Source organism: Ursus americanus, chromosome 4, assembly GCF_024610735.1.
Source record: "Ursus americanus isolate L20-20 chromosome 4, mUrsAme1.1.p, whole genome shotgun sequence".
NCBI classification, from domain to species: domain Eukaryota; kingdom Metazoa; phylum Chordata; class Mammalia; order Carnivora; family Ursidae; genus Ursus; species Ursus americanus.
The window spans coordinates 5,722,003-5,740,747 of NC_142130.1; the positions used below are offsets into that span (position 1 = coordinate 5,722,003).

The following is an 18,745-nucleotide window of genomic DNA, read 5'->3' on the forward strand; positions in this document are numbered from 1 at the left end:
ACTCTTTAAAAAAAAACAATATAAAAGGGAAGATATTTTCTAATATCTGCTAATATCTTGTACACATTGAGTTATTTAAAAGTGTCTGGCTTAAAGTGTCTGGCTTAATTCACAAGTATACGTAGTTTTTTTTTTTCTTAATTATTTCAAATTCAACTCCATTGTGGTCAGAAAATATATTTTGTATGAAATATACTGAGGCTTTTTTATGTGCCAGCATATCCTCTATCTTGACAAATGTCTTGTGTGCACCTGAAAAAACTTGTGTTCTTAATTGTTGAGTGTAATACTCTATAAATAGCAACTAGGTTAAGTTGTTTAGTTTCTATTACCCTATTGATTTTTTTATCACATGTTCTACCAATTTTCAAAAAAAGTTATTAAAATCTCAATCCATGCTTTTGGGTTCTCCACTTCTGTATTTAGATATGTCTGTATTCGTGCATAAATTGTGAAGTTCTGCTACTAGAGGAATCACATTTAAGATTGTATGTCTTGATGAATTGACATTTTTATCACTATGAAATACCTAGTAATAAATACCTAGTAATACCTCTAGGTCCTTGAAGTTTACTTTGTTATTAATACAACCATGCCATGAAATGGTTAATGTTTCCATGGTATATTGGGTTCTCCAGAGAAACAGAACCAGTAGGATAGATACATAATTAAGAGAGAGAAAGAGAGGGGGAGGGAAGGTGGGAGGGATGCAGTTTATTATGATGAATTGGTTCATGTGATTATGGAAGTAGAGAAGTCCTACAATCTGCCATCTGCTAAATGAAGACCCAGGAAAGCCAGCCATGTCATTCAGTCCAAGTTCAAAGGTCTGAGAACCAGGGGAGCTGATGGCATAAATTCCAAGAACTAGAAGAGATGAGTTGAAATGTACCAGCTCAATCAGCGAAGCAAGGAAGAAAAAGCAAATTCCTCCATCCTCTGAGTTTTTTGCTATTCAGGCCCTCAACGGATTGAATGATCTCTACCCATGTTGGGAAGGGCAATCTACTTCACTGAGTCCACCAGTTCAAATACTAATCTCATGTTAACACTATCACAGACACACCAGAAATAATGTTTAATCTGAAGATCCATGGCCAGTTGACACATAAAATTAAACATCATATATGGTATATCATTCTCCACCCTCATACTTAAAACATATCTGTGACTTTATATTTAAGAATTGATATATCTTATAAACAGTATATACTTGAATCTTGTTCTTCTATACAGTCTGAAAATCTTTTTTAATTGGTATGTTTGGTCCATTACATTTAAAATTATTGTTGATATTTGAGTTCATTATATTTGTCCCATTATTCTTCATTCCTTTGCATTTCTTTCCTTCTTTTGGATTGAATATTTTTAATATTCCATTTTCTCTCCTGTAAAGACTATCTAATAAAGTCTCCATGTATTATTTTTGTGTGTGGGGTGCTCTAGTGATTATAATATTCATCTGTAGCTTACCAGCCACTCCAAATTTTTATTCAAGGATACTTCATGAAGAGTGTATATATATATATATATTTTATCCTCTTTTAAGTCCTCTGTGCTATTGTTGTCATATATTTTGCTTCTATAAAAGTTATAAGCCCCATAATACCTTATTATTTTTTAAGCAGCTAAGTATCTTATAAAGTAAATAATATAAGGTAAAAATAGACTTTTGCCATATTTACACACTTATTTACCATTTCCAGATCTTTTCATTCTTCCTCATTAATTCAGGTTTCCATCTGACATATTTTACTGTTGAAGAATTTCCTGAAGAACTTCCTTTGGCATGACTTTTTTATGTAGGTCTGCTAGCAACAAATTCTCATCTTTTATGAATATTAAAATGCCTGTCGCACCTTTCTTTTTGGTTTATTTTCACTAGATATGGAATTCCAGCTCCACAGTTCGTTTTTCTTAAGAATTTTAAAAATTGTATTTCACTGACATGGTGTCCATTGTTTCGATAAAATGTCAACCACCATTCTTGTTGCTCCTCTGAACTGTCTTTTTTTTTTTTTTTCTCTCTCTATACTGCTTTTAAGATTTTCTTTTCAGGGGTGCCTGGGTGGCTCAGTCGGTTAAACGTCTGACTCTTAGGATTTTGGCTCAGGTCATGATCTCGGGGTTGTGGAATTGAGCCCTGAGTCAGACTCCATGCTCAGTGTGGAGTCGGCTTGGGATTCTCTCTCTCTCTTCCTTAGCCCTTTCCTGCTCATGTGCTCTCTCTCTTGCTCAAAATAAACTAATATGAGATCTTAAAAAAAAAGAAAAAAGATTTTATTTTCATATTTGGTTAGCACATATTATACTGTGGTCTTATTTGTATTTATACTGCTTGAATTTTGTGGAGTTTCTTGGATATCTGAGTTAATGTTTTTGAGAATTCTTGACAGTTACTTCTTTTCCTTGTCCCATTCTCTCTCTCCTCTTCTGGAATCCCGATTACATATATGTTTTACTATTTGATATTGCCCAAGTATATTAATACTATTAATATTTTTAATCTTTTATCTCAGCACTTCAGCTTGGGTTATTTCTAATTACCTGTCCTCACCATCAGTAGTCATTCTGTCTACATTGTCCACAGTGCTGTTCATTCATCTCATCTGAAGCATTTCTTTTAATTTCAAACATAGTTATTTTCAAATCTAGCATATCCATTTATATTTAAAGTTCATACTTTTCTCCTGAAATCCTCATCTATTTATCCATTTATCACTTATTTGATATATTTATAGTAGTTTTCTAAAGTCTTTGCCTGATAATTACAACATATGGTTCATCTGGTAGTTTTTGTCTATCAATTCTATTAATTATGAGATAACTCTTCTTTGTTTTATTTTCTTGGCATAGCTCCTGATTTTTTATTATATTCCTAATACTTTCAATAAAAATTCAATGGAAGATGAAGAGTAGTATTTAATTTTACTTTGCTTAATTCTTCAGAAACTTCAATCCTCTTCCTCTGTCCAGAAGTTAGAATAAGGGTACACCTGGGTGGCTCAGTTGGTTAAGTGTTTGCCTTTAGCTCAGGTCAGGATCCCGGGGTCCTGGGATGGAGTCCTGCATTGGTCTCCTTGCTCAGCAGGGAGCCTGCTTCTCCCTCTCCCTCTGCTTGTGGCTCCCCCTGGTTGTGTTCACGCTCTCTCTCTCTCTCTGACAAACAAATAAAGAAAGTATTTTAAAAAATAAAAAAGAAGTTAGAATGAGGATCTGATCTTCAGATTCCTTCATAGGTCTAGTTTAACTGGGACTTGGAATCATCTTTAATTAAAATGAACTTAGCTCAGATTAGTTTTACCTCCAACATCTGCCAACTACCAGCAAGGTCTTTTCTGACACTTGGAGCTGACACTTGGAGCCAGGAGGAGTTTGAGCCACACTAGATATTTTTGTTTCCCTTATGATTCAACTCTATAGACATCAATACCCAAGCACTACAATAATGGCTGGGAAAGTACAAATCCCTTCTGATTTTCATTTCTTCCTGCAGTGTCCCTTTTCTGAGAAAATTACTGGTATGGGTATCAGTGGTTGTTGGGGGAGAAATTTATAAAAGTGAGCTATTTATTTTTGTGTTTGGGACTTTTTTGGATTCCAGTCTGTCCACGGCTTAGCCCTTTTTCCTCACCTCTACCAAATATCTCAATCTATGGTAGCATAACTGCTCCATGTGCCCATATCCAGACCAGATAACTTGCCTACAGATATAAAAACTGCCATAACTCTCTGCTCATCTAGATGGGCTTTGTCCCTCTCTGGAGCTCAGTAATAAGGCTTCCTTGCTCCACCCCCTCTTTAGAAGCCTCATAGAAATGTATGATTTTTATTTTTCACTTTTCTGTTGTTGATAATACATGAGCAACATTATTCTACAAGCTGACCACAATCAGTGCTCTGTATTCTTATGATTTGTTTTTGAGAATAAAATTATAAGCTCTTCCATTTTTTCCTGTTAGTTATCTATTACTTTCAATTGCCCCTTTCCAGTTTCCTTCTGGGTATGTAATTGTTTCATATTCATTTATGGAAGTTACTTGTGTATTAAATAAATTAATCTTTTATCATTTATATTAATTTTTAGTTAATGATTTTTATGCATGGATTCTCCCTTGTGCCATTCTGGGGTAGGAAGGAATTCAATTCAATTTCCAAGCAAGCCTCTATAATTACGCAGAAAATAATCTGCATATCCATATGTGGCAGGCAGATTTTCATCAGTTTTTTACATTTTAACTACACATATATTTTTTAACATGTCAAATATAACTACTTTTCTTTTCACTTACTATTTTCGTATCATACTTCACTTACTATTTTCATATCATACAAATATAACTATTTTCCTTTTCACTTACTATTTTCGTATCATACTTTCTCACTTCCAAGATTTTAAAACTATTATCCTACATTTTCCCACCATTTTTGGCATTGTTTTATTTTGTTTTCCAATAAAGCTGAAAACATATAAACAGGTTCTTCTAGGACTTTGTGTCTAGAGTTCCAAATTCGGACTATCAAATGAGCTCATGTAAAACTTGAATTTAGAAAAAATTAATTGGAGAGAGAGGCAGTAACATTAAAGGTATTCTATATCATCCTCCTGTTCCCAAACCATGGCTAACTGGTACAGTCTTTCAGTCAGTAGCTGGCAAAATGGCTTCTTGTTTCCCTATTCCCCTGATTATTTCAAAGATAGATCACTTGGCATGTTAGTTTTATACTGTTTTTTCTGGCAGTCATGTATGGATGCCCAGCATAAAAAATAGCCTTCTATCCCTTAAAAGATTTTACAAGTACCTAATTTCCCACACTAAGCCCCATTATATTTAAAATAACTAAAGTAGTTTATGTAATCTCCAATACAGTCTATAGTACCAAATAACTATCATTATCATAATGAGTGAAATCAATTGATGGCAAGGTTTAACTTACAGGTAGGATTTGTAAATACCCATTAGTAACAATCATGAAGCTCTGAAAAAAATCAAGTGAAATCATTTCATGACATTTTTCTATAAAACCAATTATTTTCCTTTCTTACCCATTTACCAAATTGGGGTGGGGGGGAATATACCTATCAATCAATCAATCAATCAATCAATTATATATATATATAGAGAGAGAGAGAGAGGGAGAGAGAGGGAGAGACTTTTTCAAAACAAGTCTGCAGAATAACATTTGGCTCTTAATGGTGTTTTGCAGCTTACTGCTCTCTGCCCAGAATCTTCATGTTGCTCTAAACCAAAGAAGAAACAATTGTGAATGAGTGACTCTCTTGTTTGAAATACTAACATGTATTCTTATAGCAATTAGAATAAAACTCCTTATCTCAGCCGAAAAGACCTTAGTGATTTGACCCTTACAGTAACATTTATTTATCCCCTAAATCTCTCACAATTATTCATCACACTCCAACTGAGAAGCACTCAGGTGTTTCTTTCATATTCTTTAAGCATACTGAGTTTATTCCCTAATTATACATAACTCTCCCTCATTGCCTACAATAGTACCTGGAAAATGGGAGGTACTCAGTGAAAAACAATACTTGTTAAATGAATGTTATGATTTACAGCAAGAATTTCCTCTTCTTTACTTCATATTATAAAATCTATTCAGCAGACCACATGCCGACTCAATAACCTCCTCATGGAAGTTTTCACTTCCTGGTTGCGAAGGGTATAAATCAGAGGATTCATTAATGGAAAGATCACAGTATGGAAAAAGGAAACTACCTTGTCAGCTGGCAAGGCCCTGAAGGGGCGAGTGTAGATGAAGATAGCAGGTCCAAACATGAGAAGTATAATAATGACATGAGTGGTGCATGTGGACAGTGCTTTGCTCTTCCCTTCAGAAGCAGACCCACGTACATGGCAGAGGATGACGGCGTAGGAAGACAAAAGCCCAAGGAAGCACAGGAGGGTGAGCAGGCTGCTGTTGGAGACCATCAGAAGCTCCATCACAAAAGTGTCTGTGCAGGCCAGCTTGATGACCTGTGGCACATCACAGAAGAAGTTATCCAGCTGGTTTGGGCCACAGAAGGGCAAGCTGAGGATGAAGGCCACCTGGATAATGGAGTGGATAAAGCCTCCAAGCCACAGCGCCAACAGCAAGGCATGGCAGGCTCTAGGGTTCATGACAGTTGAATAGTGTAGAGGCCGACAGATGGCAATGTAGCGGTCAAAGGCCATCACAACAAGGAGTAATCCTTCCCCTCCTCCAAGGAAGTGCAAGAAAAAGAGCTGAGTGACGCAACCCCTGTAGGAGATTACCTTCTTCTCAGAAAGAAAGTCCACCAGCATCCTGGGAGCCACAATGAAGGAATAGGATGCATCCAGGAAGGCCAAGTTGCCCAGAAAGAAGTAGAGGGGGGCTGTGAGGCCAGGGTCTGATCTGATGGTGAGGATGATGAGGAAGTTTCCAGGGAGGATGATGAGATAGAAAATTAAAATTAGAACAAAGACCAGGAGCTGAATATCTTGAGATTGGGTCAGACCAAGAAGGATGAACTCTTTCACCACTGTGCTGTTGTCATTTTCCATCTCCTCTACCTACAGAACATCAGAAAGTTTATTTCCGTCTCTAGCATCTAGATCATAGTTCTTTTCAAACTAAAAGGAGCATGTGCCACATCTGTCATACCATCACTTCCCCACAACCAAAGAAATCTTTTCTGCCCATTATTCTTCTACATTTCTATCTGCCAACACCCTGGTTTGAAGCCACACTCTTCTGCTTCTTCAGTTCTGTGCTTCTATTTAACTGTTCTCTCACCTGGGACCCTGCAATGCCCCTGCCCTGGACTTGTTTATGATTTGCATGAGGCAAAAGGAAATGTCTCTGAGAAAAAACTTAATCTCAGTTATCAAGTTCTTCAGGTTTTTATTTGAATGAGAGTTAAGGTGAGGATTGATAGCAAAGAGGAAGGGCAGAATTTTTGAAGGTGACAGAAACATTCCGTATCTTGACTATAATGGTTGCAAGTGTCTGTTCTTTCACCAAAATTTACTAAACTATACAGACATTGTTACATTTACTCTATGCAAATTATACGTCAGGAATGCTGACTTAAAAAGTTTTTTAAAAAACTTGCTTATTTGAAATATTTCCTTTTCCTCTATGGAATATCAACCCATCCATGTGGTCTAATTAAAAAAAAAAAAGTCCTGATTATTCTAGAGACATTAAGATGATCTGAGGCTTATCTGTACAGTGGCCTCTAAATTGAGAATGTGGTCACCTAACACACATGATAATTTAGTGGCATGAAAATAATAATAGAATTTCTATACATATATTATTATATCCCATTCTATGAAGCTAAATTTTGAAAGTTTTATACTTTACACAGAATCATGGTGTAATTGAATGTGAAATATAAAAATAAAATATAGATATTGCTTGTGCATGTTCAAAATGGTTTATTACTGAAATGAAAAATTTAAAAAGCTTGAAGACATTTGAACTAGAGCAAAACATTAGTGATTTAAGACAATATTTCACAGGGGCACCTGGGTAGCACAGTCAGTTAAGCATCTGATTCTTGGTTTCTGTTCCAGTCATCATCTCCAGGTCATGAGATTAAGCCCTGCATCAGACTGCACTCAGCGGAGTCTTCTTGAGATTCTCCCTCCCTATCTTCCTGTGCCCCTCCAACTCATGCTATTTCTCTATCTCTCTCAAATAAATAAATAAATCTTTAAAAACAAAAAAACAATATTTCACATGCTTTCAGTTACATGGTACCCTCGTTTTTAAATAGCGTTGTGGAATATGGAGTGTGGAGAGGAGGACAAGAAGGGTCCACAAACTAAATGTAAGATGAGACAGAATGAAAGAGGGAAAGAAGGAAGAGAAACACAATAAAATCCCAAATCAAGAAACCAAAGGAAGTTTTTATAATAGCACATCTATTAAAAACAAAAATACATGCTTTTTATGTCTAAACCTAAATAGACTAATTAGTAACAGAGATTTCCATGTATAATCTAAATTGGAAATTATGAAAGAGCTACTTTACATCACCAAGGCAGATCCATGCGTGCGCGCATGCACACACACGTGCGCGCACACACACATGCGCGCGCACACACACGCACACACACGTGCGCACACACACACACGCGCACACACACGCGCACACACACACACACGTTCCTAAGCAAAACTAAAGCACAAAAATTTACAAATGGCACCATCCAAATCATTTTTCTTCCTTTCTTTTTTCTTTCCTTTTCTTTCCTTCCTTCCTTCCTTTCTTTTTTTTACTTAAGTAGTCATTGGCTTCAATATTTATCATTCCTTCTGTGCATAAACCTGCTGTTAGCACAGTAAGTCAGAAATCCCTCTCTACTTAACTCCTAAGTAGTGTGCATCCTGTACACTATTACACAGTGGTTATTTCATAGTCTTTCAAACCTGATGCTGTCTTTAAGACATCAAAAGGGGGGGGATGTGCCCCGGTGGCTCAGTCGGTTAAGCGTCTGCCTTCCACTCAGTTCATGATCCCAGAGTCCTGGGATTGAGCCCTGCATCAGGCCCCCTTAAAAAAAAAAAAGAAAACTTTAACATAACATAATAAAAAATTATTTTAAAAAAAGAGAACTTAAAGTACCTCTAAGGTTAAAAGCTGCAGGCTCTTCCACTGTAGCTTGTGTTTTATTTTCCATCATAAACTTCTGTTCTTCTATTAATTCTTTAACAGATGGGATTCATTACTATCTGACATCCATCACTTCTCTCAGTTAATATGTGGTATGTAAATATAACACCAACTATTAACATCCTCAAGACGGTTGGTATTTTAACAAAGGTTTTGCATATCCCCCAATAAAGTAATTTTAAATATTGAGAAGAACTAAAGATATACTATTGAGAACAGATAAAAGGTGTTGGTGTATCACTGAATTCAGACCTCATGTATTAGTCTATTTCTACTATAATTCTGACCATTGCATTCCATGACAGTAAATGCCACACCTGAAGAATTATAATATGTCTCCATTTATTCCTTCTTTCTATTCTTCATAAATATAAAGATAAAAACATTTACTTCTCTAGCAACCCAAAACTACTCTCACACAGCAGACATCACCTCTTAATGGAAGAAACAATTACTGATTATTCCGACCTTTGTTCTTAAATATCTCTTCTCACACAGCAGCCTCATGCACATTGAAATGCATAGCCAATTTGTGATGCAATGGAGAACGTACTTTGGGAATTTGAAGGCTAACAAACCTATAGAATGCTTTCAATGGGAATTATTAGAATGCCAACAAGATATAATCAAAGATTAGACTTCAGATTTGTTAGGTACAGATATTCAAATATAAATCAATTAAACAGACACTGTCACTTATGGGATTTAAAATCAACATTCCATCAGTGACAGAGACAATGGAATGGCAAGCATATTTATTAGGTCTCAGTGAGTAGAAAGCCACAGGAAATTATTTTATATTTTACACTGCAATTCAAAAAGAGAAAAATAGTATAAATGATACAAAATCATTGCTACATCTAGGGAAAAATATTGTGGTCAAGTAGGTGGCAAATATGTTAGATTCAACATATTTCTGGTGACAAAAAGATAGGCAAAGACGAAATAAATGATGCTCACACAGTCCCCTTTACATAGTCCTCCCATGGAGAGAAGATGTTCTCCTAAATAGACCACACAGTCTCCTTTACATAGTCCTTCCATGGAGAGAAGATGTTCTCCTAAATAGATCACACAGTCCCCTTTACATAGTCCTCCCATGGAGAGAAGATGTTCTCCTAAATAGATCACACAGTCCCCTTTACATAGTCCTCCCATGGAGAGAAGATGTTCTCCTAAATAGATCACACAGTCTCCTTTACATAGTCCTCCCATGGAGAGAAGATGTTCTCCTAAATAGATCACACAGTCTCCTTTACATAGTCCTTCCATGGAGAGAAGATGTTCTCCTAAATAGACCCTATTATACCCTTGGTATTTGTGGTTTTCACTTTAGACATGATTGTTTCCTATGCTCTGCTAAAGCAATAATGAAGAACTATTTTTTTCAACTAAATATTATACAGAAGAAAAATAATTAAAAGTCATGTAGTAGAAGGCAACATCATTTCAATTTTAGATTTGATTTTCTTTTAAAGAGAAAGATTTTCAAACTATTTAAAAAATTAAAATACTAAACATAAAATGTTTTCTTAAAGAATACAGTGCACAATCAAAGACATTTCATCCTCATACAATGATAGTAGGGGACTTTAACACCCCAGTTACATCGATGGACAGATCATCCCAACAGAGTATCAACAAGGAAAACAGTAGTTCTGGGTGGCACATTGGACCAGATGGATTTAACAGACATGTTCAGAACATCCCATCCTAAAACAGCAGAATACACATTCTTTTCAACTGCACACAGAACATTCTCCAGAATAGATCACATATTAGGCCACAAAACAAGTTTCAACAAATCTAAAAAAATCAGTCATAGCATGTATATTTTCTGACCAAAACAGCATAAAGCTAGAAATCAACCACAAGAAAAAATCTGGAAAGACACATATACATGGAAGTTAAATTACATGCTAATAAGGAATGGGACAACCAAGAAATCAGAGAAGAAATCACAAATTATATGGAAACAAATGAAAATGAAAACACAACAGTCCAAAATCTTTGGGAGGCAGCAAAAGTGGTTTTAAGAGGAAAGTTTATAGCAATAGAGACCTGCATCAAGAAGTAAGGAAAATCTCAAATAAACAACCTAACTTGACACCTAAATGACCTAGAAAAAGAACAACAAACAAAACCCAAACCCAGCAAAAGAGGGGAAGTAATAAAGATTAGAGCAGAAACAAATAATATAGAAACTGAAAAAAAAAAAAAAAAAGAACAGATCAATGAAAACAGGAGTTGATTCTTTGAAAAGATCAACAAAATTGATAAATCTCTAGCCAGACTCATCAAAAAGAGAGGGAGAGAGAAAGGACCCAAATAAATAAAATCACTAATGAAGAGGAGAAATAGCAACTAACACCACAGAAATACAAAGGATTGTAGCAGAATATTAGGAAAACCCATATGTCAACAAATCGGACAACTTAGAAGAAATGGATAAATTGTTAAAAGCATATAACACACCAAAACTAAAGCAGGAAGGAATAGAAAATTTGCACAGGGGCGCCTGGGTGGCACAGCGGTTAAGCGTCTGCCTTCGGCTCAGGGTGTGATCCCTGTGTTATGGGATCGAGCCCCACATCAGGCTCTTCCACTATGAGCCTGCTTCTTCCTCTCCCACTCCCCCTGCTTGTGTTCCCTCTCTCGCTGCCTCTCCCTCTGTCAAATAAATAAATAAATAAAATCTTAAAAAAAATAAATATTTTTTTAATTTAAATTCAGTTTAGTTAACATATAGTACATTATTAGTTTCAGGGATAGAATTTAGTGATTCATCAGTTGCATGTAACACCCAGTGCTCATTACATCAAGTGCCCTCCTTAATGACCATCACCCAGTTACCCCATCTCCCCACCCACTTCCCCTCCAGCAACCATCAGTTTGTTTCCTGTAATTAAGAGTCTCTCTGTTTTTATCATTTTTTTCTTCCCTTCCCCTATGTTCATGTGTTTTGTTTCTTAAATTCCATATATGAGTGAAATCATATGGTATTTGTCTTTCTCTGATTGACTTATTTCATTTAGCATAATACCCTCTAGTTCCATCCATACTGTTGCATATGACAAGATTTCATTCTCTTTGATGGATGAGTATGTATGGGTGTGGTGTGTGTGTGTGTGTGTGTGTGTGTGTGTGTGCATTCATCTGTCGATGGACATCTGGACTCTCTTCATATTTTGGCTATTTGGACATTGCTGCTATAAACATTAGGGTGCATGTGCCCCTTTGAATCACTGTGTTTGTATCCTTTGGATAAATAGCAAGCAGTGTAATTGCTGGGACATAGGGTAGTTCTATTTTTAACTTTCTGAGGAACTTCCATACTGTTTTCCAGAGTGGCTGCACCAGTTTGCATCCCCACCAACAGTGTAAGAAGGTTCCCCTTTCTCGGCATTGTTGCCAACACCTGCTGTTTCCTGGGTTAGTCATTGTGACAGGTGAGAGGTGGTATCTCATTGTGGTTTTGATTTCCCTGATGCTAAGTGATGTTGAGCATTTTTTCATGTGTCTGTTAGCCATTTGTATGTCTTCTTTGGAGGAATGTCTGTTCATGTCTTCTGCCCATTTCTTGACTGGATTTTTGGCTTTGTTGGGTATTGAATTTGGTAAGTTCTTTATAGATTTTGGATACTAGCCCTTTGTCTGATATGTCATTTGCAAGTATGTTCTCCCATTCTGTCAGTTGCCTTTTAGTTTTTTGACTGTTTCCTTTGCTGTGCAAATGCTTTTAATAATAAATATTAGAGCAGAAATCAATAATAGAGAAATAAAAAAAAATAGAACAGATCAATGGAATTAGGAGCTGGTTCTTTGAAAGAATTAATAAGACCAATAAAGCCCTAGCCAGACTTACCAAAAAGAAAAGAGAAAGGACCCAAATAAAATCATGAATGAAGGAGGAGAAATCACCACCAATACAAAAAAAAAATACGGTTGTAAGAGAACGTTATGAGGAACTATATGCCAATAAATTGGGCAATCTAGAAGAAATGGATAAATTCCTAGAAACATAGAAACAACCAAAACTGAAACTTCAAGGAAGAAATAGAAAACCTGAACAGACTCAAAACCAGCAAAGAAACTGAAGTAATAATAAAAAATCTCCCAACGAATAAGAGTCCAGGGCCTGATGGCTTCCCAGGGGAATTTTACCAAACATTTAAAGCAGAATTAATACCTATTCTTCTGAAGCTGTTCCAAAAACATAGAAATGGAGGGAAAACTTCCAAACTCATTCTATGAGGCCATAATTACCTTGATCCCAAAACCAGACAAAGACCCCTCTACAAAGGAGAATTACAGACCAATATCCCTGATGAACATGGATGCAAAAATATATCATTATAATTTCTATGCTTAGCATATCTCTTTAATAGATAATAAGACTCCATAAATAATAAAAAGAAGTGCTATAACAAAATTTTATTTAGTTGAGTAAAAAAGTGAGAGAAAGTTTATAATAATCGCTTCCTATGTCATTTCTAGAAGCCAAAGTCTGTTACTAAAGTTGTAATTAAATAATTGAAGTACAAGTCCTAGAAAGGTCAATTAAGAAAGATAAAACTTTTAATCACTACAATCTGAGTTGAAGAAGAGGAAAGAAGGTATATACTAATTTTATCTTTGCTCATAACGTGGACCTAAGAGATATTGCCTAAAAATTCCAGAAATGGTTTTATTATATGATATAAATATAAACCCCGGAAAGGTGCTAATATGGTAGTCACTCACCACATGTGACTATTGAGCTCTTGAAATGTGGCTATAACCTGAGGAAATTAATCTTAAATTTTATTAGTTAAAATTTTAAAAGGCACATGTAGCCAATGTATTGGATAGCACAGCTCTAGAATAATATAAGAAGCTTTACTCATTTAACTTAACAGTCCTTCCAATCTATCTGCTATTTTTCATTTTAACCTTTTTGTTTTTTCAGTGTTCTGGAGTGTCACCCAAACCTACAACAGGCTTTATGTGAGAAAGAAACTTCTGATGTGTAACACCAAAGAAATTTTTCTGTCATTTCTATGGTGTAACCTGTCAAAACTGATAACAACCCAAAGTTAAAAGTAAATCCGCATCCTCATCATCTTCTAGAGAAATATAAGGACTACTACACTTAACTCCAATCATACAACTCTTAACTTATGTAAATATTATTTCCATGAACTTTGGTTCTTAACATTTTTCTAGACTTCAGAAGTTTGTTGTCACTCTTGGTAGTTAATACAGTAGACGTTTGTTTAGATTTATCACATACTTGCCATTCTTTTTCTGTCACCTCAAATCTCCTAGCTGGGATCACTTTCTTGTTTCAAGTATATCCTATGAAATTTCTCTTAGTTGATTGTTTGCGAGTGCAAAACTTGTTTCTGTTTTTCTAAGGAGTTTTTATTTTATTCTTACAGAGTTGATAATTATTTTATCTCTGAATATTGAATATAATTCATCATCAGTTTACATTTTTGCTGTTAAAGCAATCTGCTGTTAACTGCCTTTCCCTAGAGAGTAATCTCTGCTTTTGTATTCAGATACTTTCAACATCTGCTGAGTTGTCTTTATGGATTTTATGATGTGTCTCAATGTGTGTTTTTAAAAGTTTTTCCCACAAATATTTTGGTGGGATCCTTGCGTATGGAGATTAGTGTCTTTTGTTAGTTTGGGAAATTGTTCAGCTTTACCTCTTCAAAATTGCCTCTGCCACCTATCCTCTCCTCCGGGAACTCTGAACTTCCAGTTCTCAATGTCTCTTACCCTCTCTTTCATTCTTTCTATCCATTTTGTTTCTGCCCTGCATTGTCGGTAATTTACCCAGATCTATATTCTAGATTCCTGTTTCTCTCTGAATGTGTCTAATTTGCATTGAGATGCATCTGAAGGATTTTTAAACTGAATCTAAGCTCTCTCTGTTTTTCATATAATTTTCCTATATGTTTTATAGTGTCCTCCTCCTTTTTCATATTTCCAGCCCTTTTCTTATTTCTTGAAAAATACTAAATGTATGCAATTTATATTCTGTGATTCTTTTGTGCTTTCAGTTCTTCTTTCTGTTGTTCTTCTGGCTCTTGCTCCCAGAGCCTTGCTGTCTTGTGTGATCACTGATGTCAGACTGTAAGCTTATTTCTTATCTGTAGAATACTTTAAGTCCTGGAATAATGGCAGCATCCACCATAGGGTATTTGTAGTTCCTTCTATCAAGAGGCATTACATCTCTGGAATCAGACACTGTGAATAAAATTATCAGCTAGCAGTGATTCAGACAACTCAATAGTATAAATTCAAACTCAAAAAATATGTGTGATTCCACTTACAGTTTATAATTCTTTCTTCTCTTTTTAGCCTTTCAGGTGGTGATTTTTTTAAAACTCTATTTCACCACTACCCTGAGAATATATCCTCTGAGATCTCAGCTTGTTGTGGAGGATTTCCTTGTGAGTGCCCTGGGCTTTGTTACCTATGCATCTCTGTCTCTACCATCGACACAGTGGCCTTAAAAACAGATCACAAATTTTCACAATAAAAGCTGATTTCTAGTCAGCATTTATTTCTCTGAGTTCCCAGTTTCATTTGATTTCTCAATATTTTACACCACTTTTTTTTTTTTTGGCTAGCTAATCAAAGTATTTCAAAAAATGTTATCCAACATGTATGTTCGTTTTTAGTGACAGGTTCAGTAAAGCTCTCCAATATGCCACCAGGTGGAAATGGAATGCAGCTCTCTCGTTTCTGTCTTACCGAGGCATGCGGCACGTCATACTGTTCAATCATGCAAATCATCACATCAGTTTCAGTCTTAGATGTAGTTTTAATATGTTTAATATTCAGTATCCACCTTTCTGTCCTTTTTCAGTCTCCTTTCTCAGTCTTCGTGACTGAATGATTTATTGATAGTTTCTTCAAGAAGTTCTTGGAAACAACATTCCCAGAATTTTGTTTAATGTTTGAAACAGTTGGTAGCCTTTTAAATTAAATGCCACTTTTGCTAGGTATATAATCTGAAGGTTACCCTTACTTGTCTGAAGATTTTTATTCCACCTCACCTCCATTTATTGTTAGTTCATTATATTTTATAGCAATGCAGACAGGCAAACTGGTCTGCTTCCGGTAGAGCTGGGTGGGTGGGACTTCACAAATTGTGTTACATGAAAACCCCGATCCCTAGGGAAAAAGAGATTGCCAGTAATGTTTGTTTTTCTACTTACATGTTCACATATTTTTAATTTTTAATGAACATATTATTTTATTAATTAAAAAACAGAAGAACTGTATTTTTGTTTGGATAATAAAGATGTTTTTTTACCAAATGTTACGGTAAAGTTCATCTTGTTAATATTGAGATATTGTTAATATCTTCATTACACTGCTGTTTGATGTTTTTTCTTCTTATTCCTAGCTTCCCTATTTTCAATAAATGCCCTTATGTAGTAGCAGTATAATGGTGTTTGCAGAGCATATTGAGTCCATAGTCTTTTCCCAAAAAACATTAATCCTAGCTAAATGAAGGATAAGTGACAAAATGAATAGAAGTCTATTTCAGATACAGAGAAATAACAATGAGGAAACATAAAATCTAGAAACATAAATCATTTTTATTATATATCTACATCTATATCTATATCTATTTTGTATGTTAGATCCTTTTTTCCATGCTCTGTTGTGAAATATTAGAGAAGTCTACTATTTTATTCATTTCCAATGAGCAGTCAACTCAAAATTCAGGAATCATCATCTCGATCAGCGTATCTGGGTTCTTAGAAGAGAAGTCACTCTAACTTTGAAGATGAAAGAGGGTCGTCAAAGAGAAAAAAATCCCAAAGCAAAGAATAAACTTTATGTGCAATCATTCTATCCTGTGTACCTGAGGTTTTCATCATTGTTTCCATCATTCATTTATATATATTCTTTCCTGATGCTGACAGATACCTGTTCCCCTCAAAGTCTAGTCATATTATGTTATCAAAGAAAACATAAGACTAAAGGTCAGAACACACAAAATCCTCTCACTCTTTGATGGACACTATCCTAGTTTTGAAATTGGAAGTTAATATAAGTAAATAAATTTATACAAACTCAAATATACTAGTCTATCTTTTATATTCTGAAGCACGGTCAGTAATTGGGTTCTTAGTATCAGGGAATAATAAATTGATCTCTACTAAATAATTCACTAAAAGATTCTGAGAACCAGTACACCCAGGTCTCTTTCATAGGTACTTAAAAAAATGGTTTAACGGGAAAGAACTCTAGATTACAGGGCTAACAAAAGCAGCACCTTACTAATGTAATTTTAACATGAGAAACAGAATTAGAAAATACAGGAAACACACAAAAACGACAAAGGAGATAATCTTTTAAAAATCACACAGCTAGATGTCTGTCAATTCCAGTCAACCTAGACTCCCTTTCCTCCAAATCTGCTTTCACACTGGAGCATGTAAGTAGAGACTGCCTATAAAAACCACTACTTGGCTGGCAACTTCCTCTGGAATAAGAGGGGGTCTCATGTAGTAACCAAACTCTGCTATGAATTCTTAAAAATTGCTTCTAGGATATAGCAAAATCTTGAATTCTGTCACTGATACTTATTTCCATCTTAACTGCTTTGTTTTTTTTTTCCCCCAAATAGAGGGAAAAATCTGAGAATTTAAGAACTCAGACGAAAAGAGGTAGTGAAAACATTATTACTGCAGCAAATGCTTCCTACTTTAGGAGGATGACCCGGAAAGATTGTAGAATATGCCACTTATCTTTCACTTCTCTTTGCATAAAATACATCTGTTGACCAACTTCCTCATGGCTGTCTTTACTTCCTTATTTCCCAAGGTGTAGATAATGGGATTAAGTAAAGGGAATATCACAGTATGGAACACAGACACCACCTTATCTAGGGGAAAAGAGTCAAATGGGCAAGCATAAATGTAGATGGATGGTCCAAACATAAATACCACAATGGGTCATGTGGGAATAGCAGGTGGACATGGCCCAGCTGGTACTCTCACCTGAGCCTGAGTGTTTCTTCAGCATGGCCAGGAGGAAGGCATAGGACATTAGGAGAGCAATGAAACATACCACAGAGATCAGACCACTGCTAAAAATCACACTAACTCCTCTGGGAAGGTATTGGCACAGGCAGTCTGGACTACCTGCGTGATGTCACAGAAGTAACTGTCTAACTCATTGGGCCCACAGAAGGGAAGTCGAACAATGAGAGCCACTTGTATTATAGAATGAATAAAGCCCCCCAACTAGGAGAGAGCCACCAGGATACAGCAGAGACGTCGATTCATGATAGTAGCATAGTGGAGAGGGCGGCAGATGGCGGCATAGCGGTCAAAGGCCATTACTGTGAGCAGGAACATCTCGGAGGCCCCAGTGAAGTGCAAGAAGAAGAGCTGTGCAATGCACCCACCAAAGGAAATTCTCTTATTTTCCACAGAGAAATCTACGAGCGTTTTAGGGGCTGTGATGGAGGCGTACCAAATGTCAAGGAAGGCTAGATTAGCCAACAGGAAATATATGGGTGAGGTCAGATGAGGGTCAAGCCCGATGGTGCAAATAATAAGAATATTCCCTGGAAGGATGAACAGATAGAAGGATAGAAATATGACAAATAGGACTAGTTGTACTTCTCGAGTCTGGGATAAGCCAGTGAGAACAAATTCGGTCACCCTGGTGTAATTTACGGGTTCCATTTCTTCACTTTTTTTTTTAATAATATGGCTATAAAAAATACAGAAATTACAATTACTCCAAATAGCATTTAACTAGATTTATTTTACTGCTGTTGAAATCATCAGATTGTTCTGTGTCATTAAGGGACTGTATTAGGATACATTTGATTGTTCCATTTGATGTCTGATAAGCCAAGACAGGGAAAGAGTAAGTGATGACCTGAAAATTAGAAACACTGAAACCATATGAAGTATGTCACATATCTGAAACCAAAATCCCAATCTATTACTGTTATTAATTTCTATTTTTTATGAAACTCAGCAGTGCACTGATCCTTTCCCCGTATATCTACCTTAGTAAGCATTATGTGTAACTACTTATGAGAGAAGCTAAATT

At 35.8% G+C, this 18,745-nt stretch overlaps 1 protein-coding gene and 1 pseudogene across 1 annotated transcript; both read right to left on the minus strand.

The window, feature by feature from the left end:
* Positions 1–5,618: 5,618 nt before the first annotated feature.
* On the minus strand, positions 5,619–6,545 carry LOC123786321 (olfactory receptor 4N4C). Its single transcript, XM_045788560.2, has one exon. The coding sequence runs from the start codon at positions 6,543–6,545 to the stop codon at positions 5,619–5,621; it is 927 nt and encodes a 308-aa protein (XP_045644516.2).
* Positions 6,546–17,427: 10,882 nt separating this feature from the next.
* On the minus strand, positions 17,428–18,381 carry LOC148110185 (olfactory receptor 4M1-like; annotated as a pseudogene).
* Positions 18,382–18,745: the final 364 nt, after the last annotated feature.